This window comes from Ambystoma mexicanum, chromosome 7q (assembly GCF_040938575.1).
Source record: "Ambystoma mexicanum isolate Mex_15411 chromosome 7q, UKY_AmexF1_1, whole genome shotgun sequence".
In the NCBI taxonomy this organism is placed as follows: Eukaryota; Metazoa; Chordata; class Amphibia; order Caudata; family Ambystomatidae; genus Ambystoma; species Ambystoma mexicanum.
This window is the reverse complement of record NC_090941.1, coordinates 975,698,153-975,720,014: the sequence shown is the minus strand read 5'-3', so window position 1 is coordinate 975,720,014 and position 21,862 is coordinate 975,698,153. Positions and strand designations below refer to the sequence as shown.

At 42.6% G+C, this 21,862-nt stretch overlaps 1 protein-coding gene across 2 annotated transcripts in view; it reads left to right on the top strand.

The window, feature by feature from the left end:
* The window catches only part of GDPD5 (glycerophosphodiester phosphodiesterase domain containing 5), a 1,185,048-nt gene extending 1,165,532 nt beyond the window's left edge, over window positions 1-19,516 (top strand). For both annotated transcript variants that reach the window (XM_069640071.1, XM_069640072.1), the window contains one exon: window positions 16,476-19,516. In XM_069640071.1, coding sequence (XP_069496172.1) covers window positions 16,476-16,600 — 125 coding nt within the window. In that variant the 3' untranslated portion in view covers window positions 16,601-19,516. The remainder of the gene's footprint in view (window positions 1-16,475) is intronic.
* The last annotated feature ends 2,346 nt before the right edge of the window (window positions 19,517-21,862 follow it).

Sequence of the window (21,862 nt, the reverse complement as noted above, 5' to 3'; positions counted from 1 at the left end):
TAATATGTCACCAATGACGTGCCTCGCGACTCCGAGGCTTAGATGAGTAACAAGGAAGGCACGTGACCTGACAATTGTGAGGAAGGGACCTTGTGGTCATCGACGCATGCATCTTGGAATGACACCACAAGGTCGGTGAAGAAACTGCAGCCTTAGTTCTCTCTCCAGGCCAAGTAACCCAGTCCTCCTCAAATATTCAGGAACTATGCAGTGGTCAAGTCCTAACAATTAAAGTGGGGGGTCAGGGGGACTCATCCATAAGCGCAATGAGATGCGACGCTGCTGGAAATTAGCATATCAAGGTGAAATATGCACATTTCATTAAATTAGCTTTGCATAACCACCCAAATTGTACAGGACAAATGGCATTTTCCTTTCATAAGATCAGCACACAGACAAAAACCAAGAGAGGATATGTCCTTCTAATAGTGTTTCTGAAAACGTTAAAAGGTGTGCATGTTTTAAACTCCAAAACCAATACAAATGTTTTCCCTGGAACTTGCAGTACCGAAATGGGACATTTCACCTTTAGCTGTTTATTTTTCATCCGGTTAAATAGTGCATTGGTGAAGTTTCTGGCCTGCAAATCTGACAACTTCTTTGAGGTTGGCTTTAATTCATAAATTCAGAGGATAGTTTCTCATTTTAGCTGGGGGGGCACTGAGTCCACCCTCTGAAAAAAGTGGGTGGTCTCCGTCCACCCGCGTGTACCCTTGACTTGAGCCCTGGAACTATGTCTCCCAGAATGCTCCTCTTTATCAGAGGGAAACCCTGAGACTGATCCAAAAGAGAGAACTATGCATATGGGGGACAGAAGGCTAAAGGGTAACACTGAACAGGTCCTTGAATCCAGGAAGGATAATGAGGAAAATAGCCCGTGCCCGTGTTACCAGCACCCTGTTAACAACCCAGACAGAAAAGAACATGATCTCCCATAATTCCTCTCTCCTGCTGTCTGAAAACCCAGAATGGAGCAAGAAGAAACTCTCCAGGTTCACTGGCAGGCAGGCTTACTCCTACCCCATGTAATTCCCAGAGTGGCAGGAGGAAGCACAACGCTCCACCATGGAGCAACCCGACACCAAGGGAGAACTCAACTTGTTTCCTTCACTGCAGAGAAACCCGAGGAAAGCGTTTGCTCTTCCTGCAGCTGCAATCCTTGTGCTTATCCTCCATTAGAACCTGTGAGAGAAACACCTGCTTAAAATACAATACAGTAAACGTGATGTTTCAACCCCCAAAACCCTTAAAAGGACTGGCCAGCAAACACACACTGACCTGTGCTTAGAGGATAGCTAAATCAAACCCAAGGGAGTCGGGGTTGGGGGGAGGGGGAGACATACTTGCAGACAGACCTCCCTCAAGGAGGCAGGACTACAAGGCATTCCGGTGACTGAGCATCCCAAGACAGATCACATGACACCCCCCCCCCCCCCCGAGCAGGTCTTGAAGAAGCTATTGTATGCACCACCTTTACAAGGAGAGCAGTGAAGATCTGGAGGATTGAACTGGCTAGTTGCAGGGGTGGAAACCTGTTGGAGGAGGAGGCTAGGTCTGTGGGGTGATGTCAGCCACAGGTCTTACCTCTTCCTTACTGTGTTGATGGGGTTGGTTGAGGTAAGGCCTGTCCCTTACAGGAGCCACTTTGTCAAGAGTGAGAGACACTCACTGCGAGATGGTCCTCCGGATGTATAGAATCAACAGGAGGAAACTAGTGACGCGGAAAAACCTGCTAAGGAGCAGTCTTCTGTTGAGGACTAGGTGAATCCGGAGGACGGATCCCACAAGACCAACTGCGCCCAGAATTCGGGGTGAGCATAACTTCCAGAAAAGCACAGGATTGAAGAAAGAGTCTGCAAGAAAATTGAACGAGGCTTTGAAACAAGAGGAGATGATAATCACAGGCAAAGACAAGGAAGGGCCGTGAAAGCACAACAAGAACAGAAGCTCGATAAGGAAATTGGAAACCGGGTCAGACAAGAGCAACTGACTGCAAGGGAGCGTCTGCTCAGAGGGCACCGGGTAATTGTTCTGGGTTTCCTTATCTTCTGGGACAGACATGGGAGGATACATCATCAACTTAAAGACTGTACATGCTGCTTCAGTCACATACATGGCCTATGCGGCAGCCATCTTGAAATAGGTTGCGTATGTCTCCGTCAGCGGTAGTGGCTCCATGATCCAGACGTGTGCTTCCTGCCAGGTGAAGCGCAGGCAGTCTGTAAGCATGGTTTAAGGGGCAGGGAGAAGATCCCCACCTCCCCAGAGAAGAGGAGAGGAGAGGCAGCAAGGAGGAGTGCAGATAGAGGTGAAATCTGAGACAGGCGAGAAGGTGGTACCAGAGGAGGGCAGGAAGAAGAGCTGGAATCAGGAGAAGACGATAAGATTGCAGAGGAGATGAAGTGGTGAAAGGAAAGAGGAGGAGAGAACGAGACCCCATACAGGGGGGGAAAAGGGTGTGAGCAGGAGCTGGGCATGCACGCAACGAGAGATGTTGAGTGATACAAATCGTCCCAGTGGTTCTATGCTCATTCATCAACAGTGTTTTTTCGAAGGTTTTTTTTCCAAATTTTGTTCCTGGAAAAACTAATTGAAAAAAGTATTTTTTTTAATTTTTGGGGGTCCCCAACTCCTTCCCTCCCCTATTTTTTTACACTATTCCCTACCATGCCCCCAGCACTTCTATACCCTTACCCACAATCCCCTATTTTTTCGATGAATTCTTTCGAGCGATTTTCTTTATTTTTTTCATTCTTTTTTTTTTTTTAAAGCAAAAATCCCCATAAAAAACACTGTCGATGAATGATCATGGTACCATCTCAATATGAGGGAGACAGGGGGAGGAGGAAATGAGATCAAGATCTTTGACTTATACCTCGAGGAGAAGAGGGTAACCTGATAGGTCTATACCCAGAGAAGAAGGTGGTGAGTGGAGCACCTTATCCCAGAGAGAACAGCCTGAGGTTTAGCCATGGGAACAGGTAGAGACTGTGCTCTGGGAAATGGCCACAGAGGTAAACGTGGATGGGTTAACTAAGTAGGGGGCTCGAAGAGAGAAGACAGAGTCCCGGCCCAGATTAGAGAACACAGAGGAAAGGCAGAACGCCTGGGTAAAGAGGCAGTAAAAGAGAGGTGCAGCCAAAGCTGTGCCCGAGATAAGGGCAGAGGGAAAGCCAAGAGAAGGGCAGAGGGAACCACGCCAGAAGCTATTATTCCAGAGAAAGCCTCGTACTAAAATGCCCAAACTGTGACCCAGCACCAGACACAGGAAGAAGCACTGATGAAGGAAAGGCCAGAGAAAGCACGAGTGGAGGTCCTGAGCCAGGAAAACACAAAGAAGGGGATGTCTGAGGCCCTGACCAAGGGGAGGGCAGAGAAAAGGCCCAACCAAGGAGTAAGCAAAAGCACCCAAGGAGAGCACAGAGAAAGAAGGGGCAGGGACCCTGACCCTGGAGAAAATGAGGGTGCCCAAGCTCTGCTCGAGGACATAGGCAAATCAAGGCAAAATTGTCATCTGGGGGACTAACTGTTGTGTATGCATTATGTAATGTTGCTTTGTGCAATGTGCCAATGTAAGGGGAGGAGATGTGTTGTCTGGCTTAGCTTGGTAGTGGGAATGCATGTGGAGTGTTTGTGTCTGAGTGTCGGAATGCTTGAGGGAAGGTTCAATGTTGGGCAGGTAGTCAGCCTGAAGCCTGGGTGATGGGCTGCCAGTATTTCTGTCCTATTAATGTAACTTACCTAAGGACAATGTAACTGCTTGTGAAGGTGTCTTGAGAAGCATGTAATAAACCTAGCATGTCAACCTAAGAAGGCTGGGAGCTGCTTCATAACACTAACCTAGAAGGCAGTCAAGCCAAAACATCTCCATCTGGGGACTAACCGAGGACAGGAAAAGCCAGAACCGTCACCTGTGGACTAGCCCATGAAGAAGACTAGAACTCTTGTGTACATTGTCAGGGACCCTTACAGCACCCACATGGTTCCTGGCACAGTAAACTAGGTTAAAGGTAGGATTCTTGGTGCAGCTCTTTTAGCTGCTTTTTTTTTTTAAAACTTCATTTACACAACATCCAAAACAAATCCCAATACAATCTTTTATATCAAATAACACATGATGTGCAGAAGGTTTGATTTAAGGTGGGTTCTAAATTGACAGCGAGAGAACATGGAGCTGGCATCTGAGGGAAGGAGGTTTGGGCGTGTTGAGGGGAAAGTTGGCTGTATCCAGGATTGGATATTGGGGGTATCCTTTGAGAGGACCTGCATAAAGAACCTCCCTGGGTTTTTCAGAGTATTGGTGCATTGTTTATAGCAGGTAATGCTCATTGAGTCCCACACATTGTAGATGACTGTGAACTCCCCTCGGTCATTCACGTGTGGAAAGGTCACCTGGTCTTGGTCCTTATTCCACACAGGCATACTACTTTTTGCTAAGCAGAATTAAATTACGTTTAGCCATTCAACAAAACCAATGCCTTTTTTGTCTCATACAAGCAGACGACTTGGGAATGGATTACACAGCTTTGCAAAGTATATTTTCTTATTCAGTTTGTGATTTCTTGAACGCACTGGCCACTTTGGGGTGTTAGGCTTAAGCAGTAACTCTGCCTGTCCTAGCGATAATGACCCAACATTTAGTACTCCACATGAGGCTTACCATGACGTTATACTGCTTGCCTTAACTGGCACTGCAGGAGTGACAGAAAACTGTCACTCCTGCAGTGCTTCACACTCATTAATGCATATGTTGTGTACCAGGACTAATCATAGGTGTTGACATAACAAATACTCCTCAAAATCAACATCCCCGCGTAACACCCTGGTCAGCTCAAACTTAAAAAGACACCATCCCCTTCCCTCTACGGTGGCCTAAAAGGCACAGTTTGGGACACAGACCCCCTTGGCTAATAAAGTCCTGCAGAAAGCTATAGCAGGCATAAAGGCTCACATGAGCAATGCTGGAATACTTTATACACCCACCAGTTGGAAAGCTTTGACTAGTGACTTTTTAAGGCTTAAGAATGGGTGTTTGATGGTATAGACGAACAGATCTCCCCAATTGACAAGACATTGTGAAGGCCTTAAAATCTTTTCCCAAAGGTTCATGGAAAATAGCGGGAAACAAACCCCAAAATCAGCCCTTTGTATCTCTTCCTGTAAGTCCTGCTCAACAAGGACTTTGTCTTCCTGGGACAGGGTGGTTGTTGTTGAACAGCTTTATTATCGTCTTAGGCCATAAAAGCAAAACATATAAAAAAAAATCCCAAAACACAAGCAATAAATACAAACAAATATGTAGACATATACTGATTTCAATTTAAATGGGTTTGATCCAACCAATTGGTGAAATGGCAGAATCCCAGTGATTTGACCGAAGGGGAAATTATCGAGGCTAAAATATCCGAAAACGAAATGTTCGCATTACCAAAAGTTCGAACACTTTGGACATTTCAGCCCCGATAATTTGCCAAAACACACATTCTCTCTCTCTCTCTCTCTCTCTCTCTCTCTCTCTCTCTCTCTCTCTCTCTCTCTCTCTCTCTCCCACACACCACACACACCACACACCCATAAAACACCCCCACACCACCAACATACACAAACCCCACTTACCTTTACTTCTGTGATTGGGAACTGGCGCTGCAGGGTCCTTTTCTTTTCTTTTCTTTTTTCTTTTTTTTTTTAAACGGACGGCTGCAGGGGTTTCCCCCGCAGCCCCTGCTCGCTATACCATAAAGTATAGTGAGCAGGGCAATGCGGGGGACCCCCACGCAGCCCCTGTTTTTTTTTTGTTTTTTTTTTCCAACGGATGGCTGCAGGGGTGTCCTCCACAGCCCACGCTCAATATACCATGAAGTATATTGAGCGGGGAGCTTTTGGTGTTCGATCCTTTGGTTGTAACATTTTTAGAACTTTTGGTCGTTTCAACTTTTTTTTCAGTTATTTCGACCTAAACCAAATGGCAAACATAGATAATACCACAACAATTTGCAGTATAGTCACTGTGCTATTATTTTATTATTATGGTATTTATTGAGCGTGGACCTGGCTTTGAGAAGCAACCGAGCACTTTACAGAGGTGCACAACAGTACATTTGCTTAACGGAGCGCTTTTCAGTGGTAAAAGAACAGATTTTCAGTGGGTGTGGGAGGGCGGTAGGATAAAGAGGCGCACAGAGGAGGGGTACAGCTGAACAGGGTAATGGGGAGGAGAGGGGCGGACAGCGTCTAGGGGGGTGTTTTACCAGCTGGGCCATTGTCGCCCCATGGCCTAGCTGTTAAAATACCCCCCTAAAATGTACAGACTAGAGTTTATATAACGTCTTTAAAATCAGTCATACCTTACACAGTTTGGTGAGGTTTTGTCAAGGGGAGGCAAAGTTATAGCGGAAATCCAAAATAGTTATTTTTTTCCATAGACGCAATGGGATTTTTTTTTTATTCATACCTACAGCATAAACCGCGCGACGGATTTTTACCAAATTTGCAGCAGGAGCGTGCTTTTGTAAATTTGGTGTAAATCTGTCCAGTAGTTTTCTTTAAAACAGGCTAAAAGCAGGTAAAAAACTAATGGTGATATTTGCGTTCGGTCCGCTGAATCACTTCCCTGTTCGGTCTGCGGACGGGCATCCAATTGGCCCAGAGGGTGATGCGATGTCCGCAGACATCGGACATGCCCACTGATTGGATGGTGAAAAGCGTGAAGTGCGTCAGATTTTTGGAAACGCCTGCCATGTTCAATTTGTGGTCAGTGGCCGGTGTAACATATTAAACATAACATTGCACTTGTCAAGCTTATCAAACAATCTCTGGGGAGGTGAGCGGTGATGAGGATGGGATAGGATATGGCCGTAAGAAGAACATGGGTGTTTTTCACCCCCCCGAAGTCTGCGAACAGTCCATATGTGCAAGGGGCAGTCCTGTTATGTCTGCGGACACTTCAGATGTTCTGGGACATCTATGCCTATTTCTGAATTGCAGGGTTGGTGAAAAGAAGTCTTTGGATGGATTATAACTTTGGCACAACTCCATGAAACTACATGAAAATTTGGAATTTTATTATAGACCTGATTCTGAATGATTTTGGAAAGTGTGGAGCTGTTTTGTTGACTGGGAACAAAATTAGAAGGGGGGTCCCAAAATATTGTAAAGGCTTATAAATTTGGTGCCATTTGACGAATCTGCACAAAAGTTTGCAAAAGCATTTTAGATCTGGATATACATGTTTTTGTAAAGTTTGCTGGGATTTTGTCAAGAGGGGGCTAAATTTTTAAATGGCTTATAACTTTACAGTTTGACGAATGTGGACAAAGGTTTCCGGAAAGATTATAGACCCAACCTTGAATATATGTGTAAAGACTGAATGGATTTTGTCAAGTGAGGTCTAACTTATATGACTATTGTATGTACATACATTTTAACACTTTTGAAAAAATAAAACATGGGTGGATTTCCAGCAAACTCATGTAAGGAGCATTGGCAAGGACCTTAAAGCATGGTTTTGCAAATGTGCCTGTGTTTTATTTTTTGACAAATGTCATAATGTAGGTACAAAAAATAGTGAAATTGATTTGGTGACTGAAGTATAGTCTATGGCCATGGGCAGTGGGCAGATTGTCTGGGTCATGGCATAAGGTCATGACCCAAACAATCTGGCTACTGTCCATGACCACAAGGGACGACAAATGGGGTTTATGTGGCCATGTCCACCTGGGACCGGCTATGTGGTAAAGTTATTCGAAAATGGGATGGGCTTGAAAGGGAAAAAAATGTGCTTGTGGTAATATGGTCATAGGGTTCTCTCTTCACCTTCTGCAGGCTGCCATGGAAAGGGAAGAGGGGCAATGTGGAGCCCCGCCTTCCCTTTCCATCGTGGCCACCTTGGAAAAGGATTTTCCTTCCTTCAGCGGGGTGTCGCAGGCATTCCGGTGTCAGTAGAAAAATCCTTTATTTTTTTTAGCATCCCAGGTTACCACTTTGGGAACCCGGGGTGCTAATGGTCTTCATCCGCCGTTGCCAGGGCTGGAACGGGGGATAACGGTCCAGAGCCCTCATTATCCGCCCTCGCTCACTTGGGCTGCTGGGCCGTTATCTCTAGTTCAAGTCTCTGGAATGGGGGATGAACGCCACATTATACCCATTAGCATAAGACAAAATGCTAATGGAAATGTTGGAAAATCCTATTGAGTCTATGTACTGTACTGAGAAATGTAAAGTAGATGGAGTCTATACAAATCTTCTATTCTTTTTAGTTCTGTTTTTTAACTGTGAAAGGTGGTTCCTAAAGGAACCTTCCATTTGTTGTTGTTTGATGAATTTTATTTTTTGCAGGAGCGGTTATAACGTAAGGTGGGGAGGGAAATGAGGGAAGAGGCACCAAGCACTAATATGGAGGGGCAGGTTGACAGGGGAAGATGTTGCACGTGTGTTACTTGTATGGTAGGGGGCAGTGTTTCTCATGCACCTTGATTACAGCTTCCAAAGAACTTTGAAATTGCTTCCCCCTCCAGAGTGCTGTGTTGTAGTATATACAGAGGACTGTTGCCTTCAAAAGATATGGATCAACCACCTCTTTTATTGCTTGCAAGGTAGATGCTGGGATTTTGTGTTGCACAGAAGTAGGCTGTGTGGTTACAGTATTGAAAAAGTATTGAAAAAAGGGGGGTTCTGGGAGTCTCTCTACCAGCACGAACACAGCCCATTGAACTGTTCTTGGGTGGATGGCCCCTGGGAGAGTCTCAACCAAGTCTTTAGCCCACTGTCCCTTTCACAGAGAAGAAATATCCCTGCATATCAGTCTTTGTCCTACCCAGGGGCAGCCCAGCACCGAAATGCAGGTTACAGTATTGGTTGAGGAAGATGAGGTAGAGGAAGACAGCCTACTACTTGCTAAGAAAGGAACAACCTTATTTCTCTATACTATAATGTGTTATACAAATATTGATGGTTTTTAAATGCTGAGCATAGAAAAAGAATAAAGCAGTATAGATTTAATTTTCAAACCATAGACACACAGCTTATAATGCATAAAGTGTGTTTTTTAGTTTAGCTTTTATGTGAGCAGTGACTGTGAAAGGATAGTGACAGGGCCAGCTCTTGGCCTATCCCCTCACCCTAGATAAGCAGCCCATCAGCGATACCTAGATATAGGCACCACAGGGGGGTCCAGTTAGATCTGTTGGAAGGCAAGCTAGTTTAGAGTTACACTATTGGTAACGTTAAAAAGGAAACCAATTTTCAGTTGTAGCCTGATGTCTTATTGTGTGATACAAGAGTAGGGGAATTGTCAGGTACGAGACCCCAAAGAGTCCAAAAGGTGTGTTTTTGGGATCGTAGGATCACACATTTTTGTATTCGTAAAAACAATCAAAAAACTTGATCGGCTGTTGATAGAGCCTTTCTAAAATCAGTCTGTACATCCACTAAAATATTACATCTAACCGCGCAATCCTCCAGGTGACCCATAACCCTTTCCTGTACATTTTGGCTGAGAAATCCATTTGTGAAATTGGTTAGTGACTTGCTGGGTTGGAGTGCTCACCCTTGAATATCGGGAATATAATAGCACTTTGCCGGCTTCCAAGGCCTGAATTCATATTATTTAACAATTTGGTTAAGAAAGGAATCCAAATGTTGGGTCTGCTTTTAAACAATTCTCCCGTGATCTGGTCAGGACCAGGGGCATTTCCAGAATTTTGGGGTTTATTAGTTGCCTCTGCTTTAAGAACGATAGTGGTCTCGGGATCCCAACGGTAGCCCCACATTTTTAAGTAGGGCCTGTCTTTTAGGCCACAGGATGAATTACACTTGGACATATGTTCAAAATGAGTACACCAGACCTATTCTTGGATTGGGGTTAGTTTAGGGGAAGAGTCTACCAATTCACTAGTCAAATCTTTCCAACTGGTGTGTGTATAAACTGAAAAATCATCACAAATACTTTGCTTTTATGATAGATATTAGCTAGTTCAATTTAATTTCCAACTCCCTTTCTTTACTCGAAGCTAGTCTCTGCTTATAAAATTTTCTACGATTCTTAATCTCATACTTTGGTTTCCTTTTTAGAGCTCCTAGGAGCCTACGTTTGGCTGCCCTACACTCTGTCAAACCATCCTCCTTTTGCCCTAGTAAACCTAGTGTCCTGCCTACACTCTTTTGTCATATATGGTTTGATCGAATATGATACACAGGGCATATAGGAGAATAATAGAGAGAAATCAGCAAGGGGATCAATTCATCATCTAGACTATATATTTTAATTGAGAATGCAATTCTATCTGATTGACCCGCTGTCTGACCGAGTTTCTTTTAGTTGTATTTTCAATAACAGGACCTGCATTAGACTAGCCCATTTGTAGATCAATGTCAAGCATTAAGACAAGAGGGTCATGGTCATTCCAGCAGTGATTTATCACCCTAAAATCAATCATAAACCTCCAACCCGAAACATGAATTATAATGTAATCAACGGGGCTCTTTTTTTGAGCAGCTCGAAATGGGGCTGCTGGTGTATCCCTCTCAGATCTATCATTGTGGCCGCGTTAATTGAGAAATATTGCTTGATTTTAGGCATTCTTGTTGTATTTGTGCTGCTATAGTCCAGGATCTCCGACGCCTCACTTTACTCTTGACGTTCTTTAGTCAGGGAAATTGTTTCATTTGGCAGTTGAGATCCCCTGCAAGAATTAGATGACCGACGTTCTTGGAATGCGTTTGCTCCTGTTATCCTATGTACTGCACTGCCCCCTCCCCTTTCCCCCTGCACTTCTCCCCTTAACACCTCCCCTGCTCTTGCACGATCTCAATGTCACTTGGCCTTGTAGGATCGTTGTCTGTCTTCCCTCGGTTTCCCCTCCCTTGCCTCGTCGTGCCTTAGAACACTTGTGTATAGGTGCGTTATAAATGCCATATCACATCATATATTAATAGGCAAGAATGCATGAAGCTAGTAAATGTAATCGTGCCATATTTTAAATACATATTACATATAACCAGAGATGTACCATCTTTTAAGTTGATTTGCACTACCAGCAGGTCCGGTGACCCAAAGTCCAACTTCATGGCCTCCTGGAAAATGCTATTTTTCCACCTATATTGAGAGCCCCCACTCTGTCTTCCATGCGGGCCTTTTCATGCTAAGTGTTGCAATGATTAATCATCTTGGATGTGTGGCTCACCCGTTGCCCACGTTTCCTGGAAGCAAATCACGCTATGCGATTTAACAAACCAGCACCACTCCTGGTCCTCAATTGCTACCAGGGACCACCACATTCCGAGACAGAATCTTAAGCTTCTCTTTGACTTTCTCCTGGTTTTGACCAGTGGGATTCTGTCTCCCAATAGGGGTGCTTATTTCTCAGTCAAGGGCAATTAGATCATTCACGTCTCGCAATGTCAGGGTTGCTTTGCCCCTCAGGAGATTTATCGGTGTCCTCCCCACCTTGTTTGAACTGGCCTTCACAAAAGAAATGGGGCGTATCTCAATATTGGTGTTAGATGGTGGTAGCGTTCTGAACTGAGTGATAAGGAGGCCCTCCACCAAATTCACAGATTTCAGAACAAATCTAATAGTTTCCAGGGACTCGTCTGTCTTCTCTGCCATCCTTTTTCACATGTATAATGCCCTCTCAAATTATTGAAAGGCATCCCTTCTTGTGTCTCATCTAATGACTGACTTTATTACACATGGAACCTTTGGATTCCCATGTTCCTTGCTTTAGTTCTGGCACACCCATCAGACAGAGCTCCTGTTCTAAGCTGTCTGTCTTCCTTCTAGTTTGATGAGCTTGCAATAATGTTTCATCCCTTCTTGATCCTGCTTCAGTTTCTGTGTTTGGGTCTCTTTCCATATGAATATTTTCCTGTGGCCATGTATTCATCCTCCGTGGGAAATTCTTTTCAATATAACGATTAATCACAGACTGAATGTTTTCATTAGGCTGTCCCTGGTTTGCAGCCTTGTTGTTTTCTACAATGTTTCCATTACCCTTTGGGTTTCCAGAGTTGTTTCTGGGGTTGTCATCCCTTTTGCTTAGATTTGGTACTTTGGAGGTGCTAGCCACTTGTTGAACCTGTACCGTTGCCTTAGTACCATTTTTGAGGTCATTCAACTCAGTCTCTTACATTCGCCACAGGGACAAGATAATCATAGCCACTATAGATCTCATACCTGTGTACCCTTGGAGGGGTGGGGAGGTGGGGTAGCTCAGGGGGAAACGTGCTTGCCTTGGAGACAAGGCAATGCCAGAGCAGCATGGGGTTAGAAACCCAGTCCTGCGCTTAGATGCTGGACCCTGGCATGAAGCGCGATATTAAAAAAAAGCAGTGCATGGTGATCTATGATTTTGGATCAGTGCCTGTTCACTTAGCCGGTGAAAATGTAAGCCTGGTGTGAGGGTTCAGAAATGTGAGACAGACACAAAGGTAACGTTTTCTCAAAGTTTGCCATTTAGACAAAGTAAAAAGGGTTCTGATAAACGCCTCACTTTCCCTAACCTTACAGATAGATCCCTGCCTAGCAAACTAAAGAAACCAACCTAGTGTCCAAAATCCATCTGGCCTTCACGCTAATACATACAATCAAATTGTAAAAGGAAAATATGTCTGACTGCTAATTTAACAAAAAGACTGTTTTGCAATTCGAACTTGAATATGTCTGGGAAGCACTGCCTGTGACCAGAGTTGTATTCCCTTCCCCTGGATCAATTCAGGAATACTCAAATTATAATTCTGTTCCAACAAAGTTCTGTTGAGAGATATAGAAAAGTATTGTACAAACACAGAGTCATCCTTGAAGAAATAAGTGTCCTTTTTACCACAGCAGGTAAATAGTTCAAACACAATGTCTCCCACAATATCCCCTTTCAAGTATGTTGCACTTTCCTCCAACACACAAGTTCCAAAATCTAAATTAAATTGTTCTGTTATCAGGGAGAACTACTTATTGTCAAAATAACACATTATATTTTCTGAATACTTCTTGAAAATAACATTCTTTTGTCAGTATAGCAAACAACAACTTGTTTTGTTGATGCTATGATGTGCCAACATTGAATAAAGCATACAAGTTCTTTTCATTCAACAAAGATTCTTACCAGAACTCTTTCTGCCACAAGGTTATCAACAGGGTGGCATCATATATTGTGTTAATCAGCCATCCTTCTAAAATTGTTGATGTGTTTACCCGGACACACGCCTTGATAACGACCCGGATGGTCGAAACACTTGCCGGTTGGTCCTGTTTCAATACAATATTTGATACAAATATAAAGACTACACCTGTTATATTACAAGATCTGATGTGAAAGACATGTTTTTCAAGCTAACTTGGACCAAAGTCAATGATAATACCCAGGATTTGTGCGTTGGACTTACCTTCAATTTTCATTCTCCTCTTTCTGTAATTAGTTGTAAGGATTTGGCAATCTTTTTTTTTTTTAGTATAGGCGTTTTACAAGATGCCACAAGATCTGCCTTATTTTCCATTTGATGGTCGAAGCTTGCTCCCATCTTAGATTTAGGCATAGGTTAGTCATTTTCCCTCCCTGCATTTTCAGTTTAATAAACACCCTTGAACTGTGATCACTTATGTCTGTTTTTACTGTTGCCACCATAAACTCCTTACAGTAGTCTATTATTCCATTCAGTTCCATTAGTTGATTCCCATGATCGGCATTGGTGACTCCCTGCCCTTGTATGATGCAATTCAGCAACTTCCATGTATAGTGAAGGGGAAATCTTCTTATTAAAACCAGCAATCGAATCTGTCCATGAAGTAGTACAAGTGCCTATGAGGGACTAGTTAAAGTAGCCAACACATCTCACAATTGCTTTAGAAAAGTCACCACATTTATTTTACTCCCCACGCCCAAATCCTTCACACAGACAGGCAGCTTGCCCATGATTGCACTCTACTTTTGACCTTTGCAGGGTATTGTAATACTGTAGTGTGACATTGACAAGTCCATCCATTGCAATGGCTCTGCCCTCCTTTGGAATGAAAGGGATTATTCAGATTTTGCATCTGCCGAATTTCAACTGTATCAACTTGGTTGGAAAGGCAACATCGCACATCCATAGCAATCCCCACCAGATTTGTAACCATGAACTGCAATGGTATATTGTTTGCCAAAAATAAGAGATGTTTCACTGGGGCCCAAGATGTATGCTCCCTCAATTGGGGATAAAACTATACCCTCAGTTTTATGCCATGGGCATAGAACAATAAGATCTTTTCCAAGGCTTCTCATCACTGTAGGCAGAAGAGTAATGTACATGTTACAGGTCCATTAACAATGTAGACGTCTTCAGGACTGCAGAATCTGGACCATAATATCCTGATTTGTGTATTCCCCAATACCAAACTGATTGATTTCTTTTGACCTGAAAACATCTGAACCATCCTCTATGAAAATCAACTGTATATTACTATATTACCCATAAATGACAAGCAAGCTAGCATTAGGTTCTCGTGAACTTGAGTGCCCTACCTCCTGCCCACATCCTTGAACACGCCTTAACATAGTTTGATCAAATATATCTTGGTCCCATCTTTGGGTTGGAAAACTGATGGGTAAGAATAGACTACATGGCTCACATTCAGTGTTTTTGAACAGTGTGATACACCCATTTCCACAATAGGTTGGAAATGATTAAGTCCCTGTTATTGGTTTCAAATGGTTGTCATCCATTGCGTTGAGGTCAGTGTGTTTAAATCTTGGCCACATTCGGTGAGTTTGGCAAGCCTGCTTCTCCATATTAAGCACAGATTAATTTGAGAATGGAGACAATCGGGAGCTCACTGGGACCCACTGAAAACCAATGAGGAGTGCACTCCGCTGCTGAAGAAATCAGTTTACGTTTGCTGAGTTGCTGCCGTATATATTCTTTGGAAAGTGTACTCGCTGTAAAAGCACCTTGTGTAGAGAATTGACGTCATGTGCCTCCACATCGACTCCATTTTAAAGCTGTGCTTTTTGCATTTCAGTGAAACATGACTTCATCTGATTTCTGCCCCCCGAAAATAATTTTCCCTTTTAGAGGTTTATCCCAAAATATCCACTAGAAGGCAATGCTGGCCTTGCTACACATGGATTCCTGTATTCAAGAGAAAATTAAAAGCAAGGTCAGTGCTGCCAGTAGGTGGATGTTTTCAGACATTATTATGCTGGATATGATCTAAACTTAAACAAATCATGCGGTATGTTCCTCTTAATAATTATGTATTTTATGGTTCATGCTTTTTTTTTTTTTAGAAAGTAGTAATTTCAGGTTAATTTTTGGATTCTCGAAGCTACAAGGCTGAAAAAGGTCAGTTAGCTACTTGTCATATATCCAAATTGACTACTTGATCAAATTGTGCCTTGCATTCCAAAGATCCTCTATCAAACAAACTTCTATTCCCATGTTGCACGGTTTTCAGCAAAATGTTATTGTATAGTTCAGCTAAATAATATCAGGATGCTGTCTGTGATTTGGAATCCCCAAATCCAATCATATTTTAGATCTAGCTTTTTTATGGTTTCCAAATCTATTTAATCATCGACTTAATATGCAAACTTAATATTTTTAACAAGTACCATATCTGTGTGATAAGAACATTATTTCCCCACCTGTTACTTTTTATATTCTTTTTTAAATGTTGCTCAAATCTTTGGCCGCATGCCAGTTTGAAAATTAATTTACAGATAAAAATGCCCAAGCACCTTCCCCTTCTTCTCAAACACCATGATTTATATAATCTTTGGGTAGTATCTGTCTGAGGGTACACTGAAAAATGAAGTCAGGCTCTTACTTTGCCCCATGTCAAGCAACTGGAGCGCGTCAATTCCTTATTTGGTTATTTGCATTTCTGTACGTGTAGTTGTCCTTTTCCATTATAATTTCAGCACTACAAGTCCAATAATAAAGAGATAGCAAGGACAGCATCAACATAGTCTATGATTTTTTAATTTGAAAGAATTATGCTTAATATGCAAACAGCAATAAACGATATGTATTTTTGGCTACACTGAAAACACAGTGGCATGTGATTTGAGGGATACAATAGGTAAACACTGATGATTTCATTTTTTTTAAAATTGAAAACCCTGGGAAAACACCGCCAGAATCATACAAAAATAAACACTGAAACCAGGAAACTGAATGGATAGCGCTGCAATTGGTATTGGGGGTTTAGGTGTAATGTGTTGAAGGGCATGAACATTATTCAGTCACCTCAGTTGTCCACTACATATTTTAAACATCATGTCTCTTATTGCATTGATCAAATGATTGTTTCAGTTCATTCTCCAAATGTTTAAGCCCCTCTTGGTTTTGAATAAAAGCCTTCCCTCACTGAATGGCTCTCTCATTTTCCAACACCATAGTAGGACAATGTGTGATGGGCCTGGTGGAAATGACTGCACATGTATATCTAGTGCTCCCAGTTTGTAATATTCATGTTCCCTAATCCTCATCAATTTCTTTTGCAGAAATAAATAATGGCATGGATAATGGTGAGGACCTGTCATTGTATTCTGGACATGGATACAATGGTTATTCAAATGAGGCTGTCACACCTATAGACCACATGGATACCAATGCACGCAGGAACTAGGAGAAAGCCAACAAAAAGAAGTCACAAGAACAATCCTACTTTTTATGATGAAACAGGAAAAAAGACTTGCTTTTGGCGAGAAAAGAATATGCTAAAGAACTACTGAAATATACCAACTTTGTTTATTCTGGATTTATTTTGCTTGAATAGAGCTCTTTTTCCTGGACATGCCAGTGTAATGTAAATATGCAGCAGGCCCTTCGAGTTCCCATTGTGTGTTTCCAGTTGTTTGTGTGAGTGGGACGTGACCTACGCAGCCACTTCTATGCAGCCAATCGGCTCGGCTGTGGACGCATTGTAACTTGACCAAGATGTACCCACCTACACCATCTATAGGTGGTGGGCGATGTGCACAGACTTCCCATTTCTTCCAAAGCCTACATGGACAGTTGTGACATTTAATTTTATTATTCTTCATTTATGTACATATGTTTTTCCATCTTTAGGATGTAATTGTGAAATGTGGAGCTGAAAAAAGCAATGTTTATGGCTGCAGAAAGAATGTCGGTAACAGAACCCTCACATGAGCCTGCGTCCAACAAGAGCTAATCTTGGGAAAAATGTATTGTACAGAGTAAAATTGGAACAGTGTGATGTATACTTATCAGCAGATAGTGTTTTGTTGAGTCTCGGTTCCCTCTTACATATGTTGCACCTTTTATATTAGTCCTAATAGTTGACTGGATTTCGTGAGTTAAGGATTTTGTTGTGGGAAGTCTAGAAAAAAGGTATTTTTCAGGTAATTAAAGACATCCTGGGTAGCATGTTTACTGTCACCATAAGCAACTATTGACACTTACAAACTACATAGCCTTGTAGTTGATTATCATGTCGCCCTAACCATTCAGCGATGTTTGGTTGATAAAACAGTTAGCCGTTCTTTCTCTCACCTTCATACATAGTTACCCATTATGTATGCCGCTTTCTCTCTTGCCGTGGGTGTGTTTGTGTATGTATGTCTGTGCATTTCCATATCCAAACGGATTTGTGTGTGGCTAGGCACAAGAAACTCACACACAGCAATAGTCATTAATACATGAACATATCATTATGATGTTTTAATTTACATCCAGTATTGATTGAAAAACATGTTAACCATGGCTCATCACCTACATTAGATTTTGAAACATTGAGAAAAGCATGAGAACAATTCATATCATATACAATAAAAACACCTGGGAGGATTTTGTGTTGGGTTCCTTGAATGCCATTGTGGGGTTCTGGTGAAATTAACAAACCTCTAAACCCTTGCTGTTGGGGTGTATCGGGGCTCCGGAACAGCCTGCTGGCATTATTCGATCACATTATGTGGTTATGCTATATCTAGTCCCGGAACCAACTGTTATTGTCTTGGTTTCGTGGCATCAAATAACATGGTGAACCCCTGAGATAATATTTGCTTGCTCCTAAACATCATTCACAAGGGATTTGCAAGCTTTTTAGAGCTTGAGAGAATCTTCCATAACAGCAGGCAATGAGAGATATTTCTAATGTGGTACAGGTCCATCTGTGTGTCGCATATATTGCACGGCCCCAGTATACGCCTCCAAGTGACACTCAGCACAACTTAAAACTTGACAGACCCGGGCATGTCAACAGACAAGCTTGCCTTGTGAATATGATCCTTTACAGCAGGTATCTTGCAACTGATGAAAATTGAAACTCCTTGCCTGAAGTGTGATCCGATTCCTTTAAAAATGCTGTCCAAATTAGCAGCTTTCTTGTTCCTTTTAGTTTTGGCTATATGCTACAAAATATGCAAAGCGAGTCGCATAACCTTTGCACAAGTGCCTCCATTTTTCTTCAAGTTGTCAATATATTCATATCCCCCCAACTTTCCTCAGATGTCAAAATTGTGAAATGTGGTGTGTTTTTATGCATTAAAAGGGTGTTTGTCGGAGAAGAACATACTATAACCAGGCCTCCAAACAAATACAAAAATACTTTTGTGTAAGCAAAGAAAGTGCAAAGAAAGTTTTTATTCCTGCTCCAAAGCATTGGTGAACAACAGGAAGTCAACTGTGACTTGAGAAATGGAAGTGAAACCTAACTATTTTCGCAATTGTCACCATTTTTCCTTACCCCAGTCCCCTGCTTAGAAAGACAAATTGATACTAGCCTCAGCTGTGCTAGAGCGGAATAACCTTTTTTGGGGGCTGGAGAGTGGTTTCGGAGAAGTTTTAAATAAATCGCCACAATGTTAGTGTGGTTTTCTGAAAGAAAGACGCTCCATGCAGACTCTGTACAGTCGGGAAAGCAACTTCTGGGCAGAAGAGAGTAACTCCGGTAACAGCCAGAAAGCATCCCACTGGGCAGTTTGCAAGCCTGCAATGAATTTGAAAAATCCAGTCCCCCACCCATGGGCAGAGCAACGGTTTATTGAAGCTGGGCAAACATGTTTCATGCCACAAGAAGGCTTTTTCAAGGCTACTAGCAAAATATTAAAGCAAATGTGTATGGTTGTTTTTCAGCAGAGTAGTACAAGTCCTTAAAGCTTTGCATGTTTTTTTCATCCATAAGCAGAACACTTTCAATCATGTCTATTTGGGGTCCGATATCTACATTTGCTGTACTGCTTTTGGCAGCTCCTAAACTATGTTCTAGAGATGTTCACACCCCGACCGAGTAGAGAAACTTTCAGTGAAATTAGGACAACCTGTGCAAATGGTCTTTTATGCCTGTTTTTTTGTATTTGGACAGTGTCTCTGTCATACCTATTTCAGTATATCTGGACGGACAATTTTTCTTTTTTTCTTTTTTAATTGAAGAAAATCGTCTTTGGCCCAGGAAAGTCTGTGGTCTGCAGCTGATCAAGAACAAAGTTATTTTCTTGTTTTATAAGGACTTGTCTTTATTTTATATTCAGCCAGTGCAACATGACTTGCCACTAAAAATAAAAAAAATGTTAAAAGCCAATTGGGTAAACTAATTATTTGGTCACTATGGCAGAAATAAAAGGGTGTGACCGCACTTGTTGAAATGGAATGCGTTGTGCTTCAGTGTCGTGATGAGGGCGTGAATGCAGTGATTCACTTGCCTGCCTATAAAGACTCCACTCCTTAGATTTGTCTGCAGATACTTCTAGCTTACAAACCTTCCTACTAACATGAAGGACAAAGTCCTTAGATGATACAAGTTAAAGAATGTAGCATCCATTTTTTTTTAACATGTACTCTAGGCACATGGGTCAAAATAGTGCAAGGTTATCATTAATCTATGGCTTGGGTTATTTCATTACTTTTTACATTGATTTATCCAGTTGTGACTAACGTGTTAGGCCATTTTCCTAGCCCAGGGACTGTGCTTAAGGTTTATGCTTGTGGTGGCACCATCTCCTTTATTTTTATTGTTTTAATTAAATAATTTAAAGAGACTAACCTTCCCCACCAGGGAGGTCTCTTGGCACTGAAGGATCAAGGAATTGGCTAAGAAAGAGTGCAGTGTTGAGTCAATTTTGCAAGACAAGCCAGGTTTTTAGGGCCTGACCAGAGGATTCGGGATCTGCAATGTTCTCCGCTACCCATAGTGTTTCCAGGGTATAGAGGCATGCTTGAGTAAAGGTCACCTCTCACACAGGATCTGTTGAAGGCAGAGGTGGAGAAGAGGTATATGAATGATAAGAGGTTTCTGGGTGGAATATATTGTCTGAATGTGTAATAATTGAATCGGGTACACAACTTGAACGCATGGTGTGTGTTGCAAAGGTTGTTGAAGGTTATGCATCAGTGAGCACCAAACTGAAGATAGGGTCCCTGGAATGCACCTCATGTCCCCTATGCAAATGTCAGCCCAAAGAATGAGAAACGAAAGATGCAACTCGCTGATGGGCCAATCGCCATGCGCGCCAATGTATCCCACATATGCAAAGAGATATTCTCTCAGATGACCTTTTAAACCGTATCCAATTGACGGCTTCGGGGAGACAGGTGCCTCATCAATGGACCAAGTTGACTGATGATAAAGTCCAGCCGTGATGACATCACTAGTGACAACACGATAAAGCAACGTTAGTCACAAAGCAAATTTAGATTCCTGCATAGATAGGGGACAGATACATACATACATACAAGGACCGAGCTTGCACTGCTTTACCGCAACTTACCATAAGGAGCGACTAACCTTTAAGAAGATATTAGGGCATATATGGAAACCATAGAATGACTGTAGTGACTACACGGGGAAAAACCACAGGCCTCAAATAAATTGAGGGAGAAGTGCAGTCCCTGCAGAATGAAGCCCAGAGACTGTGTGCGCAGCCAAGGACATGGGCGGGTGGAAAATTCATGATTCCCGAGACGGTGAGCCACCTCTGAAAAAAAGAATAAAACCCTCATAATTGTAGGCAGAAAGTCTCAGTTTTGTGGTCCTCGCACACGAGACCCAGCAGAACCGAACAATGGCTGTTTACTCATGGTGCGAAGAGGAGCTTTCCCAGCAAAGCAAACAAGATTGATACTTGCATTGCCCACCAAAAACTGCAACCTACAGGCAGTCTCTCAGGCTAGGTGATCAAACCAGTGGCAACGATGGGAACAGTCTTTTTCATCACCTTGAAAAGGTACACTGAGCGCTGTGAATGAAACAGGGTGCCAGGCCTGGGGGACCTGCACCAGTCAATCCAGATGCTCAGATCATGGGGTGGTGTAGCATGTTGCAGGGGCTAATAGTCTTCGTGCGACCCTGCACCAAAATTAATAGATAGTTTTGTGGAGAAGTCTCAGGCGAAGCCACCTGACATGGGAAGACCAGTGAGAATACAGCTGTTTATGGGTTGCATCAGTAGTAAGCCCGAGCTAACGAATCAAGGGTTTTCGTAGGTTTTTGGTGTTGGTGTTTGCAATATCAGCACAATATAAAACTGGGTGACACTGGCTCAGAAGCTGAGATTGCCAGAGATGTGTGGTTTCCTGTATGATCCCTGTCTATTGGAGAATAAAAGACTGTACAACTTGCCCCGTGGCTGTTGCGGGGGGAAAGGTTTTGGATGGGCCCTAGATACTCTGCTAACTTGTGATATTGTTGACGTGAATGACCCTGTGCTCTGGCATTCTATTGCATAGTCAGCTGAGAAAAGCTATTGCTGGAGAGCTGTGCTCACCTCTGGAGGTAGAGGAGCAGACGAGCAGCCACGTTCTGCACTCCTTGCATCTTTTTCATAGTTTGGTCTGGAAAAGATTAGCACATTGCCCATTTTGAATCTGTAAGAAGACATCACATAGGTGAGAAATCTTTTGAAGGAAAGGAAGTGGTGGTAATAAGAAC